This window comes from Rhinatrema bivittatum, chromosome 8, assembly GCF_901001135.1.
Source record: "Rhinatrema bivittatum chromosome 8, aRhiBiv1.1, whole genome shotgun sequence".
Classification (NCBI taxonomy): domain Eukaryota; kingdom Metazoa; phylum Chordata; class Amphibia; order Gymnophiona; family Rhinatrematidae; genus Rhinatrema; species Rhinatrema bivittatum.
Window position 1 is genome coordinate 111,405,580 of NC_042622.1, and position 24,262 is coordinate 111,429,841.

At 46.7% G+C, this 24,262-nt stretch overlaps 1 protein-coding gene across 1 annotated transcript in view; it reads left to right on the forward strand.

The window, feature by feature from the left end:
- The window catches only part of GOLGA1 (golgin A1), a 266,236-nt gene that overhangs the window by 203,300 nt on the left and 38,674 nt on the right, over positions 1–24,262 (forward strand). Inside the window, exons 18-20 of the mRNA XM_029610990.1 lie at positions 4,391–4,493; positions 10,785–10,945; positions 20,250–20,408. Coding sequence (XP_029466850.1) covers positions 4,391–4,493; positions 10,785–10,945; positions 20,250–20,408 — 423 coding nt within the window. The remainder of the gene's footprint in view (positions 1–4,390; positions 4,494–10,784; positions 10,946–20,249; positions 20,409–24,262) is intronic.

Below are 24,262 nucleotides of genomic sequence, written 5' to 3' on the forward strand. Positions count from 1 at the left end.
GGTGTTGGCGTTGGGAGTGTGGGTGGCCATCTGCAGCTCGCTGGTGCAAAGGGCAGGTCTGCTCGGTACAACAGCTCCTCATCTCTCAGGAGCTGCCCCCGGAGGAGGCTCTTCAGGCGGACAGATTGGAGGCGATGGTTGCCTACGGGGCGGACACTTTGTATGATCTCCTACGGTCCTCGCCCGGTCAATGGTGGCCGTGGTCTCGGCCCGTCGGCTTCTTTGGCTCCGAAACTGGTCGTCAGATTCCTCCTCAAAGACTCATCTGGGATCACTACTTTTTAAAGGCAAGTTCCTCTTTGGGGAAGATCTGGATCAGATCATCAAGTCGCTCGGAAAGAATGCAGTTCATAGACTTCTGGAAGATCGACCACGCTCCACAAGATCCTTCAGTTCCTCCAGAAGTCGTTTTTGCACGCAATGCCATTTCCGCAATACCAGGCAATAGACCCCTCGGACTCCGTCTTCCCGTTCGAATTCCTGGAACCGGCCCTTTCGAGGGTGCAGACCTGGCAAGGACGGTCTGGCCCACAGTGCGCCCTCAAAGCCCCCTCAATGATGCCAGGCTGGCCCACGTGGCGATCCCCAAGATAGGGGGCTGGATTTCTCTCTTCTACGAGGAGTGGGTCCGGATCACGTCGGATCAGTGGGTCCTAGATATTCTAAAGCGCGGCTATGCATTGGATTTTGTACGGCTCCCAAGAGACAGGTTTCTCTTCTCCCCCTGCGGTTCTCTCCAAAAGCAGATCGCTGTGCGACAGACTCTAAATCGGCTCCCCACTCTGGGGGCAATCCTTCCAGTACCCGTCTCCGAAGTCGGCTGGGGTCACTACTCCATCTATTTTGTGGTACCCAAAAAGGAGGGCACCTTCCGCCCAATCCTGGATCTCAAATCGGTGAACAAATCCCTCAAGGTCCCACGTTTCAGGATGGAGCCCCTCCACTCGGTGCTGGCAGCAGTCCACTGCGGAGAGTTTCTGGCCTCCCTGGACCTCACGGAGGCGTATCTACACATTCCAATCTTCAAGGCACATCAACGATTCCTCAGTTTCAAGGTCCTCTGGCAACATTTTCAATTCCAGGCCCTTCCCTTCGGACTGGCAACGGCCCCACGCATTTTTACAAAGGTCATGGTGGTGATGGCGGCTGCTCTATGTCGGGAGGTAATCCTAGCGCACCCCTACCTGGACAACTGGCTCATACGGGCAAAATCCTTGAACCAAGGTTATCGGGTGGTCGACAGAGTGGTACAGCTCCTCCAGTCCCTCGGGTGGGTCATCAACTATTCCAAGAGCAACCTCGTTCCGTTCCAGTCGCTGGATTTCCTGGGAGCGAGGTTCGACACAAAGGAGGGCAAGGTGTTCTTCAGGCCGGAGCAAGCTCAAGCATTATGAGTCCAGAAACAGCGTTTCTCTGCTCTCTCTGGGCCCACAGCTTGGGATTATCTACATCTCCTGGGATCCATGGCATCCACTATCGATCTGGTACCCTGGGCTTTTGCGCATATGCATCCGCTCCAGAGGGCTCTACTTTCCCGCTGGAAGCCGGTGTCGTGGGATTTCCAGGCACTCCTATCGATCCCACGCTTTGCCGAAGAAAGCTTCCTCTGGTGGCTGGACCCTTGCCACTTGGCCCAGGGAGTATCCCTGGATGTTCCGGACTGGATAGTAGTAACCACGGACGCCAGCTTCTCGGGCTGGGGAGCGGTATGTCAGTCCAGTTCCCTGCAGGGATGGTGGATGAAAGCTCAAGCGCGATGGCCAATCAACCATCTGGAGACCAGAGCGGTCCGATTAGCATTGCAAGACTTCCTTCCCCTCGTTCGCCATCAGGCGGTCAGGATTCTCTCGGACAACGCGACCACGGTGGCGTACATAAATCGTCAGGGAGGCACGTGGAGCTGCCACGTCTCACTGGAAGCAGACAGACTAATGCAATGGGCAGAGCTCCACCTGCTCTGTTTAACGACCTCCCACATTGCAGGGGTGGACAACATGCAGGCGGATTTTCTAAGCTGACAACATCTGGACCCCGGGGAATGGGAGCTTTCAGAGGAGGTGGTGCACCTGATAGTACAACATTGGAGGATTCCTCACATGGACTCATGGCCACAGCCCTCAACGTAAAGGCCCCTCTTCTTCAGCCACAGAAGAGAGCGCGGCGCGGAGGGAGTCGATGCACTGGTCCAGCCGTGGCCCCGTCTTCTCCTTCTCTACATCTTCCCTCCGTGGCCCCTGATCGGCAAGGTGCTGCGAAGAATAGAGGGACCACCAGGGCACCGTAATCCTGGTGGCACTGGAGTGGCCCCGACGTCCCTGGTTTGCAGACCTACTCAACCTGGTGGAGGAAGGACCCTTACGTCTCACTCATCTCCCACGCCTACTCCGGCAGGGACCGATATTTTTCGACGAGGCAGATCACTTTTTTCTTGCGGCTTGGCTTTTGAGAGGCACAAGTTAAGATGCCAGGGTTATCCGGAGGCCGTGATATCAACCTTGCTCTGAGCGTGCAAGACGTCTACTTCAGTTGTCTATGTCTGGGTGTGGAAGGTCTTCGAAGCATGGTGCTCGACGCATGCCGTTCAATTGACTCACGCCTCGGTTGCTCAGATCCTCTCGTTCTTGCAGGCCGGTTTGGACAAGGGTTTAGCTTACAACTCCCTGCGGGTCCAAGTTGCTGCCTTGGGAGCCTTACTTTGCCAGGGGGATAAGACTCTCCTCTCTTCCCATCCGGATGTTGTTCATTTTCTTAAGGGAGTGAAGCATTTGAAGCCGCCGCGGCAGGCTTTTTGCCCCTCTTGGAGTCTCAACTTGGTGCTCAGAATCCTCGGCGGGCCTCCTTTCGAGCCTCTACGTGCCACCAGTCTCAAGGACCTCACCCTCAAGACTATTTTTCTGGTAGCCATTGCTTCGGCTTGGCGTGTTTCTGAGCTCCAGGCATTATCATGCAGGGAACCGTATCTCAGATTCACAGAATCCGGGGTTACCTTGCGCACGGTACCCTCATTTCTCCCCAAGGTGGTCTCCACTTTTCACCTTAACCAGACGGTGGAACTACCCTCTTTTTCATCGGTTGACTCTCGAGACCTCCGTAAACTTGACGTTAAGTGCTGTCTGATGCGTTACCTGGAGGTCACCAATGAGTTCCGTCTTTCGGACCATCTGTTCGTTCTTTGGTCGGGACCTAAGAAGGGAGGTATGGCTTCCAAGATGACAATTGCCCGCTGGCTGAAGGAGGCCATCGCGGCAGCGTATATTGGCGGAGGGAAGAAACCACCAGTGGGAGTCAAAGCCCACTCGCTTCGTTCTCAAGCCACGTTTTGGGCAGAAAGTTTTTCGGTTTCTTCGCAAGAAATCTGCAGAGCGGCCACTTGGAAGTCTCTTCATACATTTGCTCGACACTATTGCCTGGATGTCCGGGCACAGTCCTTTGGTTCTTTTGGTGAGAGGGTCATTCGAGCAGGGCTAACTACGGCCCACCCTCAGTAGGGAAGCTTTGGTACATCCCACCGTCTGGACTGATCCTGGTATACAGGGAAAGGAAAATTATTCCTTACCTGCTAATTTTCGTTCCTGTAGTACCAAGGATCAGTCCAGATGCCCTTCCTCTGTCTTATGGGGGTTCATCAGGGACTCTACTGCTCAATTCTTGTCACTGGTTGCTCTTATGAGTTTTCTCTATATATATGTTCTGGAGAGCTATTTACTACAGTTCTGTTTCGCAAATTGCAGTGTTGCACACTAGTTGGTTCAGGTTTACGATAATATACAGTTCATTTTGTTTACTTGATCCCTCCGTCTTCTCTCTTTCTATGGCTTTGTTAGTCTATATACTGAGGAATGAGATCAGGGATGCGGGCTTATGTAGCACCTCCCTCAGAAGGTTTTTGTCTGACTCCATCTGCTGGACGGGGGACATAACCACCGTCTGGACTGATCCTTAGTACTACAGGAACGAAAATTAGCAGGTAAGGAATAATTTTCTTATACCAGTCTCTCTTTTTTTCTTTAACACAACTAGGAACCTATTTCTGTCTAATGGGGATGGCTTGGCAGCCTTGTATGCAGCAAAAAATGTTAAGCTACTTTGAATCAGGCTGACCACTAAATAAGGAATTGCTGAACAGAGATGCAAGTATCAAGCATAGGCTGGTAATTGGCCTTAAATATTGTGCATTCTGGGGCCACCTGCTGGTCACAGGGAAAACAGTGATTCCTGCCCTTAACATGCAATGTTACAGGATTTTTGCTATTATTGTGACAGAGCAGAGATAACCGAGAAAAATTCTTCTCTCATGTCACTAGAGCTTTAAGAATTTTAGAATGTATTTAGTTTGATATCCTTTTCTGATCATTTGTCTGTCTGTGGGGTGGGGGCTTTCTTTTTTTAGGTGACGAACCTGACAAGGTTAATACATGACAAAGACCAGTCGATTTCTCAAAAAAATGCTGAAGTCCTGAAAAAACAGGAGAAAGTAGACACACTTATGCAAGGTGAGATGAAACTGGTTTCCATGCTTGACATTTTCTGCAGTCACATCACAGAACCTTCAAAAGATGAACACATTGAATAGGATCCCTAGTGATAGCTTAGAAAGGCTCCCATTTTCCCTTCATTTGTATTCCTGTAAAGGTAACTGTTTTTCTTAAATTCGTATATGTCTGACATGTATTAATTATGTTGAACTTAATGCATTTGTTGTCAAATTTTTGTTTTGAAATGATAATGAAATGGATTAACTCAACACTGTGAACCAGTGCCATTCTTCCCACCTCCTACAAAACAATTGCTACAATTTATTTTGCTTTTGTGATGATAATTTTAGCTTTTTTTTTTTTTCTGAATGTTCACATCTGTAGCCTGCCACCCTGCACAGCACATAGATTACAAAATGGTTAAATTAAACAGAAAAAAGGTTTGCTTTTCAAAGCAAACACAATTAGAAACAGTTAAGCATAATCAAATTAATAAATGCAGTTTTCCTTCCCATAGACTTGAAGCCGAATGACATGGTTTTAATGTTTTGAAACGGGTGTTATCTGAGACTGAGTAGTGCAGATTAAGTTATTTCTAAAATAGAACTGTAAGGTTCCCACATTTTTCCACAGTTAAGTGTTGTAGGAAAACAATTCTCTAAATATGATAACCTGGTAGCTTTCTCTTGGCCTCATCACTTTAGATCCTAAATCAAGTTTTGACTTCCGATTTTTCTCATTACATACTGTACTTCTGTTCGCTGCACTGCAGCCTTGATATCAATAGACATAAAATTGTTGCACAGGTTTTCATTGAAGGTGTGTCTGGTATCAAATTAGTATAGAATAATAATGAGACTGGGAACTGATTTATTACAGTTGATGTAACATAGGAGCTAGATTTTGAAACTATTATCACTTGATTTACAAAACAATCTGGTTGGTATGTGCTTAGTTGGCTCCAGTTTGCAGAGTAAATAAAATGTGCATTTCCTTATTGACCCACCAGAACACTCCAGATGCATGTTTTTTGCTTCCTTACCAGCAGACTGAGGCAGAGAATGACTTAATGATGTCATTCCTTATTGGGAAGTGTGCCACCTGCAGGTCCTCAGTATTTCTGTCTCCAGGAGATAGTAACATAGAAACCTAGAAATGACGGCAGAAGAAGACCAAACGGCCCATCCAGTCTGCCCAGCAAGCTTTCACACTTTTTTTTTCCCTCATACTTATCTGTAACTCTTGGCCCTTAGTAACCTTTTGGTTCCAATTCCCTTTCACCCCCGCCATTAATGTAGAGAGCAGTGCTGGAGCTGCATCTAAGTGATGTATCTAGCAGGCCGATTCAGTAAAGTCTGCGGGAGAGCGGTCGAACGCCCGCTCTCCTGGCGCGCGCACAGGCCACTCGCCTGTGCGCGCGATACAGTATTTAAATTAGGTGGTGTGGTAGAAACGGGCAAAAGGAGGCGCTAGGGACACTAGTGCGTCCCTAGTGCCTCCTTTTAGCCCGGAGCGGCGGCTGTCAGCGGGTTTGACAGCCAACACTCAATTTTGCCGTCGTCGGTTCTCGAGCCCGCTGACAGCCACGGGCTCAGAAACCGGACGCCGGCAAAATTGATCATCCGGTTTTCAGCCCGACAGCCGCTGGCCCATTTAAAAAAAATTTTTTTCTTTAACTTTTTTTACTCTTTGGGACCTCCGACTTAATATCGCCATGATATTAAATCTGAAGGTGCACAGAAAAGCAGTTTTTACCGCTTTTCTGTGCACTTTCCCAGTGCTGGCAGAAACTAGCGCCTACCCAAAGGTAGGCGCTAATTTCTTAAAGTAAAATGTACGGCTTGGCTGCACATTTTACTTACTGTATCACGCGGGCATTTTACTTACTGTATAGCGCGGGCATACCTAATAGGGACATCAACATGCATTTGCATGTTGAGGGTGCTATTAGGTGCCACGGGTTGGACGCGCGTTTTCCTCCCCTTACTGAATAAGGGGTAAGGGAAAATGCTCGTCCAAGGGTAGGTTAACAGTGCGCTCCGTCGGAGCGCACTGTACTGTATTGGCCTGTAGCTTAATTGGTTAGGGGTAGTAACTGCCTCAATAAGCAAGCTACTCCCATGCTTATTTGTTTACCCAGCCTGTGCAATTCAGTCCTTGTTGGTTGTTGTCTCAATATAAATCCACTTTTCTTCATTCCCCCTGCCGTTGAAGCAGAGAGCTACGCTGGATATGCATTGAAAGTGAAGTAGAGAATGATTTCTGCACCTGGATGTCTGGTTGGACAAATTGCTCCCGGGGGGGGGGGGGGGTTATTGGTTGAATAAGGATGAACTGGGGGGGGGGGGGTGTAGGTGGCTTATTCCCTGGCTTGATGCTTTTGTCTTGAGTGAAATCTGAAAACCAGTGATATTGGTTCCCTCTTTCCTTCCTTTTGTCCTTTTGGTGAGAGATCAAAGCTTCAGGTAGATGAGGAGTAGTAGCCAAATGGTGAACTTCTCATGGAAGTACTATTTGCTTTTTCCTTTCCAACTTGTATGATAAAGTTTAAAAATAAAAAGGTAACAGAAGCTAGAAGTTGTTTCACTCAGTTGCTGCTTTACTCCTTAACCCAGGGAGGGGGGGAGTCTGTAGTGGACAAGCTTAAGCTTCAGGTCTGCCATTTACTGAAGAATGCAAGAATTTGTGATTATCTTGGCTCTGGTGCTGTGAACCGGAGCACACATGCTCACCCATTCTACTGGAGTCCTCACTCATAGGATTATGAGATGAGGTTCATCCTTCCAAGGTTAGTCAGAAGCAGTCTGAGTTGGTGACTTTCAGTTTGAAATCTGTCCAAGGGAATGAATTTGGAGACTTTGGACTGGAGTGTCGTGACAACCAATGCCAGTCTCTGTGGTTGGGGAGTGCATGCTCAGAGGTGCTGGAGTGTTACAGAAGCACAGTGGTCCATCAGCTGTTTAGAGACAAGGGCCTTAAGGAGGACCTTGCAGGAATTTCTCTTGTTAGTCAAGGGGGAGAGCAGTAAGAATGTTTTCAGATAATGTTATGGCATTGGCATATGTGAAGAGACAAGAAATCGTGCAGTTTCCCTGAAAATTTATTTTTATTTATTTATTTAAGGCTTTTATATACCGACTTTCTTGATACAGATCAAATCAACTCTGTTTAATCATCTGTTCAAATGGGCTCTTTCAGTGACTCACATTGTGAGAGTGGACAACTTCCAGATGGATTTTCTGAGTCCTCAAACTCGAGATCCCAAAAAAATGGAAGTTAGTGGATTCAGCCTTTGCGATGATCCTGGACAGATGCAGAATGCCAGTCATGGATGATATGGCTTCAAAGCAGAATGCCAAGGTGTCTTGTTTTAGTTGGAGTAGAGAAGCAGGATCCGAGGGCCTGGATGCTCTGCCTTATATATGGCCATTGGAAGATTTGTTTTATGTGTTTCTTCTATGGCCAGTAATAGGAAGAGTTGTTCAGGAGATTGAAAGACATTGAGAGCTGGTGATTTTGGTGGCTTCAGATTGACCCAGGCTTCCTTGGTATGCAGATTTCATGAGACTCAAATGGGAAGCTCTGTTGAGGTTCGACCTAAGTCATCGGCTTTTATACCAGGGTCTAAATGTGGTGGAAGACGTGGTTTCCGTTTGCCTCATGGCCTGGCTATTGAAAGAATAAGGCTGAAAAATAGAGGAAAAGAATGAAAAACAAAATGGGGAAGGTCATAATCCCTCTGTATTGCTCCATGGTGAGATTACACCTGAAGTACTGTATATAATTCTGGTGACCGCACCTCAAAAAAGATATAGCTGAACTGGAAAAGGTACAGAGAAGAGCTACCAAAAATGATAAAGGGGATGGAACTGCTCCTCTATGAGGAAAGGCTAATGAGGTTAGGATTGTTCAGCTTGGGGAATTGATGGCTGGGGGGGATGGGAATATGATAGAGGTCTTTAAAATTATGAGTGGAGTAGAAAGAGTAAATGTGAACTGGTTGTTTACTCTTTCAAAAAATAAACTCCATGATGTTAGTAACACATTTAAAACTGGAGAAAGTATATTTTTACTCAACGCACATGTGATGCTTTTGGAGCGGTCTAAGACAGGAGAAGGTCGGAGAACAGACCAGGCTGGAGTCTGTTCTGCTTTTCAACAGTTTAATTACAAAAATTTCAGCAAGACATAATCAAAATGGCTGCTTACCTCAGCAGACTGTCAATGCATGAACAGTTTTTCCAAAAGAGCACAACACTCCATTACAGCTTCCTTCTTCTCCCTGGGGCCTATCTAACTCTCTCAGGGCCTCACCTTTGTATCCCTTACCTCAGGGAAACGCCCCCACCCGAGGATCCCTTTCCTGTCTGTCTTAAGATGGACCAGGCCAGATAGCTGTAGCCGGTCTGTAAGGCAGTCTGAGGCTCTCTGTCATATACTCTATCACAGCACAATTAAGTTTTAGAACTCACTGCCGGAGGATATGGTAAAGTCAGTCAGCATAGCTGGGTTTAAAAAAGGTTTGGACAAGTTCTTGTCTGAGAAGTCCATAAACAGTTATTAACCAGGTAGACCTGGGGAAAGCTGCTATTTTATCTCTAGGAGTTAGCAGCATGGGATCTGTATACTATCTGTGATCCTGCCAGGTACTTGTGACCTGGATTGGCCAGTGTTGGAAACAGGATACTGGGCTTGATGGACATAAGTTCACTTTGATTCAGATGCAGAAGAAATCCACATTAGCCTATATCAGAATCTGGAAGGTCTTTGAAGATTGGTGAGGCAGAGGTTTCTGCTATAAAGTGCTGGTACCTTTGATTCTGTCTTTTTTGCAAAAGGGGTTACAGAATAGTCTGGTGCTAAAATACCTTAAGGTGCAGGTGGCAGCCATTACTACTTATAGAGGGAGGGTGCAAGAAGTTTCCTTGATGTCTCATGCTTTCTGAAGGAAGTGAAACATCTTGATCCACGTATCTGAAAATGTTTTTCTTCTTGGGATCTTAATATGGTTTTTGTTAGCTTTGTATAAGCCTCCTTTTTTAACCCATTAAGGATTCTATGGTTAAGGATTTGACTCTTAAAACAGTGTTTTTAGTAACAATCTGCTCAGTGAGATGTAATTTGGAACTTCAGGCCTTGTTGAGATCCTTTTCTAAGATTTTCAGAGCCTGGGTCTGTTTTCGGACAATCCCATCATTTTTGCCAAAGATGATTTCTCCTTTTCATTTGGATCAATCAGTTGAACTGCCTTCCTTTAGAAAGTCAAGCTTGGGGGAGCTTCATTTTTTAGTTGTATGTAGAGTTCTTCTCAGGTGTTTGAAGGTGACCAATCCCTTCAAGAGGTCAAATAATTTCTTCATTCTCTTTAGTGGCCAAAGGAAAGAAGAAGCAGTCACAAGGCCACTTTGACTAGATGGTTCAAAGAAGCCATTGCTTCAGCTTACATCCTAAAGGGTCTGTTGGAGCCAGAGGAAAAGCTGCCTCTTGGATAGACCACTTAGTCCCTCCAAAGGAGATTTGCAAGGTGGCTACTTAGGCTTCCTTGTATATATTTTCCAAGGATTACAGACTGAATGCATGGGCCAAGAGTCTGCCTCTTCTGAGATGGGCGTTCTAAGTGCAGGCTTATCAGGCTTCCTCTCAGTGTTAAGGATGGCTTGGGTACATCCTATACGTCTGGATTGGTCTGATGGGACAATAAAGAAGGAAAAATGTGGTTATTTATAATTTTCTTGAGTCCTATCAGACTAGTCCAGGATCCCACCCGATTATCTGTAGCTTGCCTTTTTGTGTATATATATTTATTCCCTTACAGAACTGAATTTGCTAAAGAACTTAGCTTCTTAATATTGTTCACGTATGTTGTGGGATTTGGACTCAGTTGGGACAATTTTTGTTAATCCCTCTGCTCAGTTGGTGGAAGTTTATATTTTAAAATATATATGTCAAAGTGTTGTGTGCTTTCTTATAGAAATATTGAGGAGCTGCAGGTTGGAAATTTCCCTATAAAGGGTGACATCATCAAAACAGTTGTTCTCTGCCTCCATCTGCTGATAAGGGAGGAGAAACCCATGCATCTGGACAGATCTGATAGGACTCAAGGAAAGAAAATTAGCAGGTAAGAAACATTTTTCCTTGCATAATCAATGGCAGACTCACAAAAAGACTCTGTGGGATAGCCCATGAGTGTTACAAAATACAACTGGAAGGTCTTAGAAAAAAATACCCATACTTGGACAGCTGTTTACTCGTTCATAGAAACTACCTAAATAATTCATTTTCGAGTATATGTTGAAATTCTTTTTCTAGGTCAGGAAGCCAGCATATTACAGATGCAGCAGTTGCAGTCTGACCTAGAGATATTGAAAAGCACAGCTTCCGAGAGAGAAACCACATTGGAAAAGCAGCTCAGTGCCGTAAAGCTGCAACTGCAGGAGCAGCAGGAATTGCTGAGGGCCAGGGAAACAAGTGTAAGTGGCCTCCAGGGTTGTGAACCACTTGTTAAAAATTGACTAAAAATGGACCTGTTCATAAGATCCATAAAAATAATCATGCCTGTAATTTTGTGCTTCTCTTTTGGCTCCCTCTGATGTCGTTCAGGAGTTGCCAGAAGTGATGCATCGTGAGTGGAAGTGGCTGGCTTGCAGTCATTGCTGACATCCTCCTGCCACCTCCTTGTTCACAGGCTCCAACACCCAAGAGAAAACTGCCCCCCTCTCCCCCGTCAGTAAAAATGTGTTATGGGAGTTGGCAACCCTGGTGTTGATGCAAGATAGAAGCAGGAATGATCTGTATTGTGGACCCATTGGCAATAAGCAGGTGTCTATATTGCACAGCAATCAGTAGTCTTTCTCTAGTCACAAGAAACAAGCTGAACCAGTCCTGCTTTTACCCCGGTGCATCAATGGATGTGTGATTCCAAATCTTCTAAGAGCAGAACCTGAAGCTCATTAAGTCAAATATCTCCTATAGGGTTCACCAGCCTTTGTTGTTTAGGGTATTACTTGTGTGAAACATGAAAGCCCCAGATGAATTTGGCTTTCATTTGCCCAAGGTTGATCAAACAAGGCAGCATGACCCTGCGATGTGCTGAGATTTCAGCATGTGCAGCATTTTCAAAGAAGAAGATATTTAATAGAACCATGTGCTTGTTTTACAATTAGGGATCCTACTGTAATACAGTGGTTCTCAAGCTTTTTCCTATTGTGACACATCTGATGGACCATGCTCACATGTGACACCACTGTTCATTCCTGAACATAAGCAGATCAGTCCAGACACGTGGGTTTTGCCTCCCTACCAGCAGATGGAGTCAGAGAAACAAAACTTTGAGGCATTGCTACATAACAGACTGCCACCTGCAGTCCCTCAGTATTTCTCTGACTCCAGCAGATGGTAGAGGTGCAACCCTGCAGTCTGAGATTAAGAAAGAGAAATTGAAGTAGGAGAATTTTGGAGGAAGCTCCCTGAGGTATTAGGCTCCTTGGTGGACCATCCCTCAGGTTGAGCCGGGTGTCCGGGGGGGGGGGTTTAGGAACCCCTGCCTTGTTTGCCTGCATCGTGCCGGGGGCCCTAAAAGCCAGGGGACTAGTTCTATCAGGGCTTCCAAGGCCTCTGTCTGCAAGGCCCCAGAATCAGGGAAGTACCCCTTTGTGTGTTTTTTGCCTTTGTATCGGTGATTTTAAAGTTAAAAAGAAAGAAAGGAGCAGAAAGGCAAACAGCTGATTTTTGGAGGGTGGGAGGTACGGCCATGAGGCAGCAAGGGCTGCAGGCCTTGGCAGACAGAAGGTAACTGCTGTACCGGTCCACGTGTGTCCCAGGGGGAGTGGCATTAGCAGCCAGGCCTGTAGCGGAGGAGGCGCGGCAGCGGTTGGTGCAGCCGCGTTTGTTTTCCTGCACGTCTCTGGGAGCCGTGCTGAGACTGGAGAGCAGCAGTCTTTTCCTTGGTGGTGCCCGGCTGATTTTTACGCACCGTGGTTAAGAAAAAAAAAATGCACACGCCAGAGTGGCGATTAAGGCCATCGGTGTTTACAGGCTGCAGGGTGGCCATCGATGCGAGAGCACGTGGTATGGCGCCCGAACTGCGCAGAGAAGCGTGCCGTGCATGTGGGCTGGAGTCTACACGCATGAATTCTTGCTTCCTCTGTCCTGGTTTTGCTTCAGGAGAGGAGGGTTCCTCAGCAGGAGCGCACCGGGAGAAGCGGATTTCCCAACCTTCAAAGGGGGGGGGGGGAATGTTGGTTTCAGTAGCCGAGGGGTCCGGGGGGCCCTGCGAGGCATCTGGTTCTGAGGAGGGCCACGGGCAACAGTCCTTTTAATTAGGGAACCCAGAGATTCCCCTCCGACAGCCTGGAGCAGGGGACAGATGGCTCTGGGAGATTTTTGCCGGAATTTATCCTCTAGATGCATAAAGCCTTCCTGGCAAGGAAAGGGGGTGAAGGAGAAGCAGGCGAGAGTCGGGCCTCCCCTATCCATGCCGAAGAAGCCTAAGAGGGCCTCAGGTGGGTCCGGGTACCTACTACTTCATCTGGGACTACATCGGGCGGAGTTGGAGGTGAACCCCAGGGATGGGGGAACTCCATGGATGATCCATAGCTTGTCCCTTTGGACCACCAGGGGGTGGTTCCAGATGCTGATGTGATTATGGCACCAGGTGTGGACCAGGATGTAGCTAAGGATGACACGGATCCGGATGAAATATCGGAGGGGGATGATCCTCGAGTGGTCTATTTATTTAAGAAAATGGAACTATGCCCTCTTATTCCCCAGGTCTTGGAGGAATTGGGGGTTAAAGTGACTCAGGAGGAGTTGGATAGCGAGGAGGTGAGTCTGTTCCTGGATGGACTGAGGGCCTTCCCTTACCTAAGATGATCAGGAAGTTGGTAAGCTATATCCCCTGATGGAGGATATACATATACTGTGAGTACCGAAGGTGGATGCTGCGGTGTCGGCGGTCACTTAAAAGATGACCATCCTGGTGGCGGGGGCTGCCGTTTTGAAGGATGTGCAGGACTGCAAGTTGGAGATCCACTTAAAGCGGATGTTTGAGGTCCCCGCGCTGAGTCTTTGGGCCACTGTTTGTGCCAGCTTGATGCAGAGGGCCTGTCTGTGTGGAGTACAGAAAGCACAGGGACCCACCTTTGACAGGAGATGGTGCCCTGCAGTCAGCTCATTTAAAGTCTGGGGTGGCTTATGTAGCCGATGTGTTCTATGATTTGGTTCGCACATGAGCCAAGCTTATGTTCTTTACGGTGGCAGCCCGCAGGCTTTTATGGCTGCGCAATTGGTCAGCGGACATGTTGTCAAAGGCTCAGCTGTGTAATCTCCCTTTCAAAAGGGAAGCTTCTCTTCGGGGAGGATTTGGATCAGCTGATGAAGACGGGGGAATCTAAGGGGAACAGGCTGCCTGAGGATAAGCGAGCTAGTAAGAAGTGGTTCCCGCCTCAAACCCGGTTCAGGGATTCAAGGAGATTTCGGTCTGGTAGGACCACCTCCAACGTATCTGTGAAGCCGACGGGCAACCGCCAGCAGTCCTTTCGTGGAGGCCATAGAGGCTCCAGGGATGGTACTGGTCAAGGGGCTGGTGGCGGAAAGTCAACACAAGGAAGCCAGGGTGTCCCACTCCTGCATAGAAGCCGTAGGGGGCAGCTTGTCCAGCTTTACCTCGGACTGTTGGGTGCTAGAGGTCATAAGAGAGGGCTACACTCTCAAATTTTTGTGCCCGGTTAGGGAGGCCTTTCTTGAGTTTCACGTGGTCTCTCGCAGCAAGTGGGAGGCTGTGTGGTGGACAGCTGCAAAGGTTACTGGATTTACGTACCATAGTGTCCGTGCCATGGGAGGTACAAGGGCAGGGCAGTTACTCAATTTACTTTGTGGTTCCAAAGAAGGGTGGTACCTTCCATCCCATTTTCGAGCTGCAGAAGGTGAACCAGGGCCCTTTGGATGCCGCGTTTTTGTATGGGGATGCTGCGCATGGTTGAGGCAGCAGTCCGCAAAAGAGAGTTCCTTGCATCCCTGGTCTGGACGGAGGCATATCTTCATATTCCGATTCGGATGGCCCATCAGAAGTTTCTTCGTTTCATAGAGCTGGGTCAGCATTTTCAGTTTTGGACCCTTCCTTTCGGACTGGCGATGGTGCTACGAACCTTCACCAAGATGATGGTGGTGGCTGTGGCCCTGCGCAAGGAAGGAGTTCTGGGTCATCCATACCTGGATGATTGGCTCATTCGAGCAAAGTCTGAGGAGGAGTGTGAGAGTTAGCTTCAGCGGTGATGAACACCTTTCAGTCACTAGGTTGGGTCATAAATATGTCAAAGAGCTATCTGGTTCCAAGCCAGTCTTTGGAGTATTTGAAGGCTCTATTTGATACTAGGAAGGGTAGGGTGTTCTTGTCGGAAGACCGAGTGAGGAGGTTGCAGGCACTGGTGACACACCTGCTTCGTCTTACATTGCCAACGGCTTGGGATTGCTTTCAAGTGCTTGGTTCCATGTCATCCACATTAGATTTGATTCCATGGGCTTTTGAGCACATGAAACCTCTCCAGCATGCTCTGTTGTCCAAGTGGGACCCGTTGTCGGGACAATATCATCTGCCGTTGCCCTGCTGTGAAAATCCAGGTCTACTTTCTATTGGTGGCTGTCGCAGCACAATCTGATGAAGGGAATGGACCTGAAACCCCTGGCCTGGGTGGTGGTGACCATGGATGCAGGTTCGAGTGTTTTCGGACAATACGTCAACAGTGGCATACATCAAACGTCAAGGCGGGATGAATAGTCGGGCGGAATCAACCGTCAAGGCGGGACGAATAGTCGGGTTGTAGCTCTGGAAGCACGGCGTTTGTTCGTGTGGGCAGAGCGCCATCTCAAGGGCATAGCAGCCTTGCATGTGGCAGGGACAGAAAATGTACAGACAGACTTCTCAGCAGACCTGGGGGAATGGGAGCTGTCCCATGAGGCTTGGAATCACATTTGTGCCTGGTGGGGTGTTCCCCACCTGGGCCTCATGGTGACACGGTTCAACGCAAAGACAGAGAGGTTTCTCAGTTGCAGAAGAGAGGGCGGTTCGGTGGGCCTGGATGCTCTAGTGAACCCTTGGGTATCGGGGATCCTGCTGTTCCTGTTTCCTCCTTGGCCTCTGGTTGGTCAAATTCTGAGGCATATAAAGGCGCATCCCGGTTCCGTAGTGTTGGTAGCACCTGAGTGGCCGTGGATCTGGTTGCCTGGTTTGCAGATCTGGTGCATCTGGCGGTGGTCGGATCCCTTCGGCTGGCTCAACTACCAAAGTTGCTGCATCAGGGTCCCATATTTTCAGATCGAGAGGATCACTTTTGTCTTGCACTTGGCTTTTGAGAGATGGTGGCTGTGCCTGGAAGGTTATTTGGAGCAGGTTATCTCCAGGCTCGTCGACCTGCCACTTTAGCATATATCAGGTCTGGAGGGCATTTGAGTCTTGGTGACTCAGAGACAGGTGCATTCCCTGTCAGTGGAGGTTCCTCTCATCTTTGAATTTGAGCAACAGGGCCTGTCTAAGGGTCTTGCCTATAGTTCCATTCATGTTCAGGTATCAGCTTTGAGCTCTCTTAGGGGCAGATGGCGAGGGAGGTTCTTGGCTTTGCATCCGGATGTGGTTCGTTTCTTAAGAGGTCAAGCATTTGTGACTTATGGTCCAGAAGTTATGCCCAGTTTGGAGCCTTAATTTGGTCTTCCAAGTTTTCTGCGGCTATGTTTGAGCCTTTGAGGAGAGCGACGCTGAAGACTTTGACTCTGAAGGCAGTGTTCCTGGTGACCTTCTGTTTGGCCAGACAGGTTTCAGAGTTACAGGCTCTGTCTTGCAAGAATCCTTTTCAGCAGATTTCCCATGATGGGGTTTCCTTGCGGATGGTCCCCTCTTTTTGGTCTAAGTAGTGTCCTCCTTTCATGTTAATCGGTAGACCACCTAGCTTTTTTGGAGTGGTCTAAGGATTCCCCTAGGGGCAGGGAGCTGCATCTTTTGGATGTGAGGAGAACTCTGTTGCATTATCTAGAGCTGTTGAATAGTTCCAGCGCTCTGATCACCTTTTTGTCCTGTATGGGGGGCAGGAAGAAGAGAGAGAAGGCCTCTAAGGCTACCATTTCTCATTGGTTGAAACTGGCTATTTGCCTGGCCTATATTTGTAAGGGCTGTCAAGTTCCAGCTGGGCTGAAGGCGCACTCCACAAGATTGCTAGCCACTTCCTGGGCAGAATGTCAGTTGCTGTCGCCTCAGGAGATTTGTAGGACTGCGGTGTGGTCCTCATTGCATACTTTCACCAGACATTACCGCATGGATATGAGGGCGTTCTTTGGTGAGAGTGTTCTATGTGTGGGTCTTTCAGGCTTCTGCCCAGTCTAGGGGTGCTTGTCTGAACTGATCTGGGTACGTACAGGGAAAGGAAAATTGGTTCTTACCTGCTAATTTTCGTTCCTGTAATACCACAGATCAGTTCAGAGACCCATCCCGTCACTGCTGAAAGACTGGTGGTTCAAATTGGTTTGTCTTTCAGGATATTTGGTCAGTTGTTGATCATGGTTTGGGTTTTTCAGATTTAGTTTTAGGCTCTAGTTTTTGGGGATTTCCAGCCCTATAGTTTTCCCTGTTGACCTGAGAAAGGGGTTTTGGGGTTACATCTTGGATTGGGTACAGGTCAATACTGACTGGACTGCAGGTGGCACTCTGGTATGTAGCAGTGCCTCAAAGTTTTGTTTCTCTGACTCCATCTGCTGGTAGGAAGGCAAAACCAACTTGTCTGGACTGATCTGTGGTATTACAGGACAAAAATTAGTATGTAAGAACCAATTTTCCTTTACAATCCATGGCAGAAATAAAAATATATTTAAAAAAAAAAAAGGCCCAGTATTACTTTTATTGTTAAGAATGACATAAGGGAAAGATAAGTACTATCCCTGAACAGAAATTACATAAATAGTACAACCTCCCATACCAGAACAGCACCAACTTCCAGCATTCAAACAGTTAACCACCTTACTTCAGAAAAGGCAACATTGTAAATATTACACTGGGCCTTAAAACACTCCTCCTATTAGGAAAACAGAATAAACCAAGCTGCTATAGAGCCCTACATAGAAACTGCATGCCAGCAGAATACCTTATCTCAGTCACACATGCAGACCTTTGCCTAACAAAAAATAAAGACCAAAACTAAACTGAAAATTGCAACAAGCCAGAGACTCAGTATGCAGTACAACAATGTAAAAACAGAAACATCACCAGTTGTCATAAAAACAAATCAAGAAATATAAAATCAATAGCAGTAAAACCATACTAATAAAAAGAACAGATTATTTCAAAAAAGCTGATGAATGGAATATCCAATCATTAAAAACTCATATAAAAAATTTCCAGATGCTAATAAAATATTTCAAACAGCAGATACACAGACCCAATAATTAAAACTAATAAGGATAAAAAAAAAGTTCTGCTCTCCATACTTGAGAACCTTGGCTTTCCAGGTGCCCTGAGATTGTTGTGAATTAGCAGGAGGAGGAGAGGAAGGGTTTACTTGCAACTTTCTCCTCTCTCTTAATCATACATTTACACACCGGCTCTCTCACCCACATAGGCTCTCAATCATACATGCTCTCCTACTTATGCATACAGGTTCTTAATCATACATACATATGCTCTCTCACACATACAGGCTCTCAGTCATACACTTGTACATGCTTTCTCTCACAATACAAAGGATCTCAATCACATGCTTATGCACATGCTCTCTCTCTCTCAATCACATAGGGCTTAAAACACACATGCTCACTCACTCATTCACTCCCCACACACCCCCCACCCCATTGAAAAACAACTGGTGGCAGTAGAAGCCTCATCTTCTTCCAGCCATTGCGGCTTGAGAAAGGAGTCCCATCAGCTGCAGGGACTTTTTTGCTTCGGGCTGCACTGTTGCTCTCCTTCGGGCCCATGCTGCACAAACTTGTAATTTAGCATGGTCTCTTCTTCCTGCACGAATGGCCACTGCACACCACTACCTCTTCTGGGCTGCGGGGGCGGGAAGACAAGACCATGCTGCTAGTGCCGCTGACTGAGTGCTTCTAGCTCTTCTGCCGTGTTCCGCCCGGGCTATCAGCATTTCAAGCCCAGGCAGAGGAAGAGGTCACACATTGCTGGGGCAGGGGGAGCAGCTGGGTCAGCGGTGGGTCGGGAAATACGGTGACACACCGGTTGAGAATCACTGCTATAATCAATTAAAGCATCTGCTGCATAAAGCAGCATACTAGCAAAAAAAAAATTAGATAATGTAGTTAATAAACATAATCTTTATTTTGTTTTTTTAATTTCAGTTCTAGAGTTAATATTGTCTGCAAAGGTTGTGAAAACTTTTGGTGCAACCACTCCCATAATAAGAAATCTATATATCAGGTATTACTGTACACTGAGACATGGAAAGCACATATGTTACATAAAGAAACTCTGGGAAAGAGATTTTTAAAAGGAGATGTACCCCTTGACTGCTTTGATAAATTACTTACATGAGTGACTTTAATTTCTCATAACCAAGTTAAGTGAAATGAGGAATTATGGAACCTGTTAGTATTGTCTACTTTTAGCTTACTAAAGGTGTTGCAGCTCATAAGAACATGTCATACTGGGTCAGACCAAGGGTCCATCAAAACCCAGCATCCTATCTCCAACAGTGGCCAATCCAGGCCATAAGAACCCAAAAACTAAGTCTATCCCATGTTGCTGTTGCTAGTAATAGCAGTGGCTATTTTCTAAGTCAACTTAATTAATGGACTTCTCCTCCAAGAACTTATCCAATCCTTTTTTAAACCCTGCTACACTAACTGCACTAACCACATCCCCTGGCAACAAATTCCAGAGTTTAATTGTGCGTTGAGTGAAAAAGAACTTTCTCCATTTAGTTTTAAATGTGCCACATGCTAACTTCATGGAGTGCCCCCTAGTCCTTCTATTATCCGAAAGAGTAAATAACTGACTCACTTTTACCCGTTCTAGACCTCTCATGATTTTAAACACCTCTATCATATTCCCCCCTCAGCCGTTTCTTCTCCAAGCTGAACAGTCCTAACCTCTTTAGTCTTTCCTCATAGGGGAGCTGTTCCATCCCCTTTATCATTTTGGTTGCCCTTCTCTGGACCTTCTCCATCGCAACTATATCTTTTTTTGAGATGCGGCGACCAGAATTATACACAGTATTCAAGGTGTGGTCTCACCTTGGAGTGATACAGAAGCATTATGACATTTTCTGTTTTATTAACCATTCCCTTCCTAATAATTCCCAACATTCTGTTTGCTTTTTTGACTGCTGCAGCACACTGAGCCGACGATTTCAAAGTATTATCCACTATGATACCTAGATATTTTTCCTGAGTGGTAGCTCCTAATATGGAACCTAACATCGTGTAACTACAGCAAGGGTTATTTTTCCCTATATGCAACACCTTGCACTTGACCACATTAAATTTCATCTGCCATTTGGATGCCCAATCTTCCAGTCCTGCAAGGTCCTTCTGTAATGTATCACAATCCTCTTGTGATTTAACTACTCTGAATAATTTTGTATCATCCTCAGATTTGATAACCTCACTCATCAAATTCCTTTGCAGATCATTTATAAATATATTGAAAAGCACGGGTCCCAATACAGATCCCTGAGGCATTCCACTGCCCACTCCCTTCCACTGAGAAAATTGTCCATGTCCATGGCAAAGAAATGACCCCATTAGCTTTAATTTGATCTTCTCTCCTATATCATACTGTAGATTGTGACGCTAGAAGAGGAAGTGAAAGCCCTGAATGAGCGCTTATTCCCTTTAGAGCCAGAAGGAAAAGAGCAAAATGGAGAAGTGATAGTTGCTGATATTGCCCAGCTACAGGAGGAGAACAGAGAACTGGAGCAACAATTGGCAGAGAAAAACAAGGTGAGCAACCTGCAATAACAGAGGGACAGCATCACACTCCAGGCTTCCCTAAAGAAAAATGTATTTATTTCTCCAAGGACAAGCAGGATGGTAGTCCTCACACATGGATGACATCATCAAATGGAGCCCGATGTGGAAAACTTATGTCAAAGTTTCTAGAAACTTTAACTAGGCACACTGAGCATGCCCTATAACATGCGTCCACACGAGAGGTGCCTCTTGAGTCTTTTTTTTCCGCGGAGCTGGGAATCTCATGGTTTGATTGAGCTCTAAAAACTTGGCTTTTGCCTTGTGGAAAACTTTGTTTTTCGCGGTTTTTCGCGATCTTTTTCTTCAATCCGTCGCTGGGTCCCTTTCAGTGCCTCCCTGTAGGGTTTTTGCTGTTTCGGGTAAGTCGATGGCTGGCGATGCCTTGGAGCCCACCAGCCATCGACATCTGCCGCCATTGTTCTGACCTACCGCTTTTGTTTTGCCTTGTCATGATCACGTCCAGCTTTCACCAATGCCTCCAGTGCCTGAGGATCGTGTCGATCACTGATCCTCATGAAGTATGCATCCTCTGCCTGAGGGCATCACATGACATCCGGGATTGCCACTTGTGCGCCCAGATGACACTGAAGGGACGTCTCCTTCGACTCGACAAGATTGATCAGCTCTTCGGGTCGAAGAAGTCCAAACCATCGTTATCGGCATCAAAGGACCTCTGAGGCACACCGATGGACACCTTGCCATTGACGTCGGTTCTGTCTAGGTTGCCGGTCCCAGGGTCTGTGGTCCGCTCAGGAACTCTCTTCTGAAATCAACTTCCTGGAGCTCCGGGTGATCAGGTACACGCTATGGGCTTTCAGAGATCGATTGTCCAACAAATTTGTCCTGATCCAGACTGATAACCAAGTAGCCATGTGGTATATCAATAAGCAGGGAGGCACGGGATCGTACCTCCTGTGTCAGGAAGCAGTCCAGATCTGGTCGTGGGCCCTGTCTCACGGGATAGTGCTCAGAGCCCTGTACCTGACCGGGACAGACAGTGTGGTAGTGGACAGGCTGAATCGAGTCTTCAGACCTCATGAGTAGTCCCTGGACCAGGGGGTAGCAAATCGGATTATTACGTCTCTGAGGGAGCCTGGATGTAGATCTGTTCATGTCCCCCTGTAACAGGAAGGTGCCTCGGTTCTGCTCCCTGTCCAGGTCAGATGGCAAACCAGCCTCAGACACTCTGGCCCGTCATTGGGGCAAGGGTCTTCTGTATACATATCGTCCAGTTCCCTTGGTGGCGAAGATTCTCTTGAAGCTTCACGAGGACAGAGGGATTATGATCCTCATAGCCTCTCGTTGGCCGAGACAGGTATGGTTTCCACTCCTGTGGGAGTTGTCCATCCAGAAACCGATCAGTCTGGGGACGTCCCCAGATCTCATCACGCAAGATCAAGGCAAGCTGCGGTAGCCCAACCTCCAGGCCCTGTCGCTCACAGCCTGGATATTGAGAGGTTAATCCTTAAACCTCTTGATCTTTCTGAGGATGTGTCTTGGGTCATGGTGGCTTCTAGAAAGCCTTCCACTAGAAAGTCCTATGGACTGAAGTGGAGGATGTTTTCCTTGTGGTGTGAACAGAAGGCCCTAGATCCATTATTCTGCCCCACACAAAAACTGCTTGATTACTTTCGGAGACTGGCTTAAAAATCAACTCCATCACAGTTCATCTTAATGCAGTTGGCGCATACCACCACAGTGTAGATGGTACACCCATCTCTGTACAGTCTATAGTTGTACGTTTCATGTGGGGCTGGCTTTAATTGAAGCCTTCCCTAAGGCCTCCTGCTGTGTCTTGGGACCTCAACATGGTGATAGCTCAGCTGATGAAAGCTTCTTTTGAAACACCATGCACTTGTGACCTGAAGTACCTGACCTGGAAGGTCATATTTTTAGTGGCGGTCACTTCAGCATGCAGGGTCAGCAAGCTCCAGGCCTTAGCAACTTATCCACATTACGCTAAATGTTATCATGACAGGGTGGTCTCGCCTGCACATCCTAAGTTCCTGCATAAGGTGGTGATAGATTTCTATCTTAACCAGTCAGTCATCCTGCCAATTTTCTTTCCCAGTCCCCATTCGCACCAAGGCAAATGAGCACTGCACAGTTTGGACTGCAAGTGAGCCTTAGCCTTCTATCTGGAGCAGACCAGAAGCCAATAGACAGTCCACGCAACTTTTTGTTTCTTTTGATAAGAATAGGTTAGGCATTGCAGTTGCCAAACAGACAATATCCAATTGGTTAGCAGATTGCATCTCCTTCTGTTATACCCAGGTGGGACTGCATCTTGGGGATCATGTCAGGCTCATTCTGTCAGCGCCATGGCAACGACAATGGCCCACTTGCAAGCAGTTCCCATGAAGGAGATCTGCAAGGCTGCGAAGTGGAGTTCTCTCCACACATTCACATCACATTACTGTCTGGATAGGGATGGCAGACGCAACAGTAGGGTTCGGCAGTCTGTCTTCTGGAACCTGAGCTGTAGAACCCAACTCTCCCAAACTAGAGCTCATTGTTTGGGTTAAGGCTTCTCCCCCTCCCAGTTACCAACAGCACCATTATTATTGTGCTCGTTGGCATCTGGTTAGATGTCTCTTGTTTCCCTTTTGTGTTGGGGAACAACCTGTAGCTAGGGATTCACCCATGTGTGAGGACTACCATCCTGCTTGTCCTCAGAGAAAGTAAAGTTGCTTACCTGTAACAGGTGTTCTCCGAGGACAGCAGGATGTTAATTCTCATGAAATTTGCCTGCCATCCTGCAGAGTTGGCTTTCTCCTAATTTTTATTTTATCGTAATTCTATGTTATGAGACTCGAGGGACACCGTGTTGGACATGTGTTGTAGGGCATGCTGGGTATGTTCAGTGTGCCTAGTCAAAGTTTCCTGCATTGGGCTTCGTCTGATGATGTCACTCGTGTCCTTGAACACCTATTACAGGTAAACAATTCTGCTTTATTTGATTTATATTCTACTTTTTCAGGGACTTCAAAGCAAATTACATTCAGATACTGTAGGTATTTCCCTGTCCCCAGAGGAGTCACAATCAAAGTTTTGTACCTGAGGCAATGGAGGGTGAAGTGAAATTCCTTTAAAGCTATTGTGTCCCACAATCCATAGGGCAGGTCCAGTAACTGTAGTGTGTGTTATTGTAATTGGCCTTCTAAACCTACTAACTACCATTGGCACAGACATCTGCAGTTTTAATAGAATTTAGGCAGAGCCCCTGATCTCCTACAATGCAATAGCAAGGGATGCACAATCCGGCTCTTAAAAAACAAAACAACCATAATAACATAGTAATGACGGTAGAAAAAAAACAAATGGTCAATCCAGTCTGCCCAGCAATTTTCTTATGGTAGTGACTGCTGTTATGTACAGGTTAGCCCTGTGTTTCTGTTAAGGATAGTAACTTCCTCTCCATGTCTGTTACCCCCAAGCCTTATGTTAAGGTTAGAATTATTTACACTCAAAACCAAGCAGCTTCAAACCCATAACAAAATTACTGCTATAAGCATTTTTATGGGGTGAGCAGCCTTCTTAACTCAGACAATGCTGCTTGAATGCGCTATGCTTTAGGACTTGGAGACAGACACTGTCTTGTGCTTTTTCCCTAATGTCTGTGTATCAGTACCCAGACTCTAAAAGTCAGGGCCCAGTGTTGGCTGTCTTATAAATCCAATTCTCATATTTTCCCCCTCTGTTGAAGCAGAGAGCAATGTTGCAATTGTTTCAAAAACATCAAGGCTAATTGGTTAAGCGTAATAGTCCCCACCCTTTCTGTTAGGAGTAGTAACTGCTGCTGTATGCAGATTATTTCCATAAAC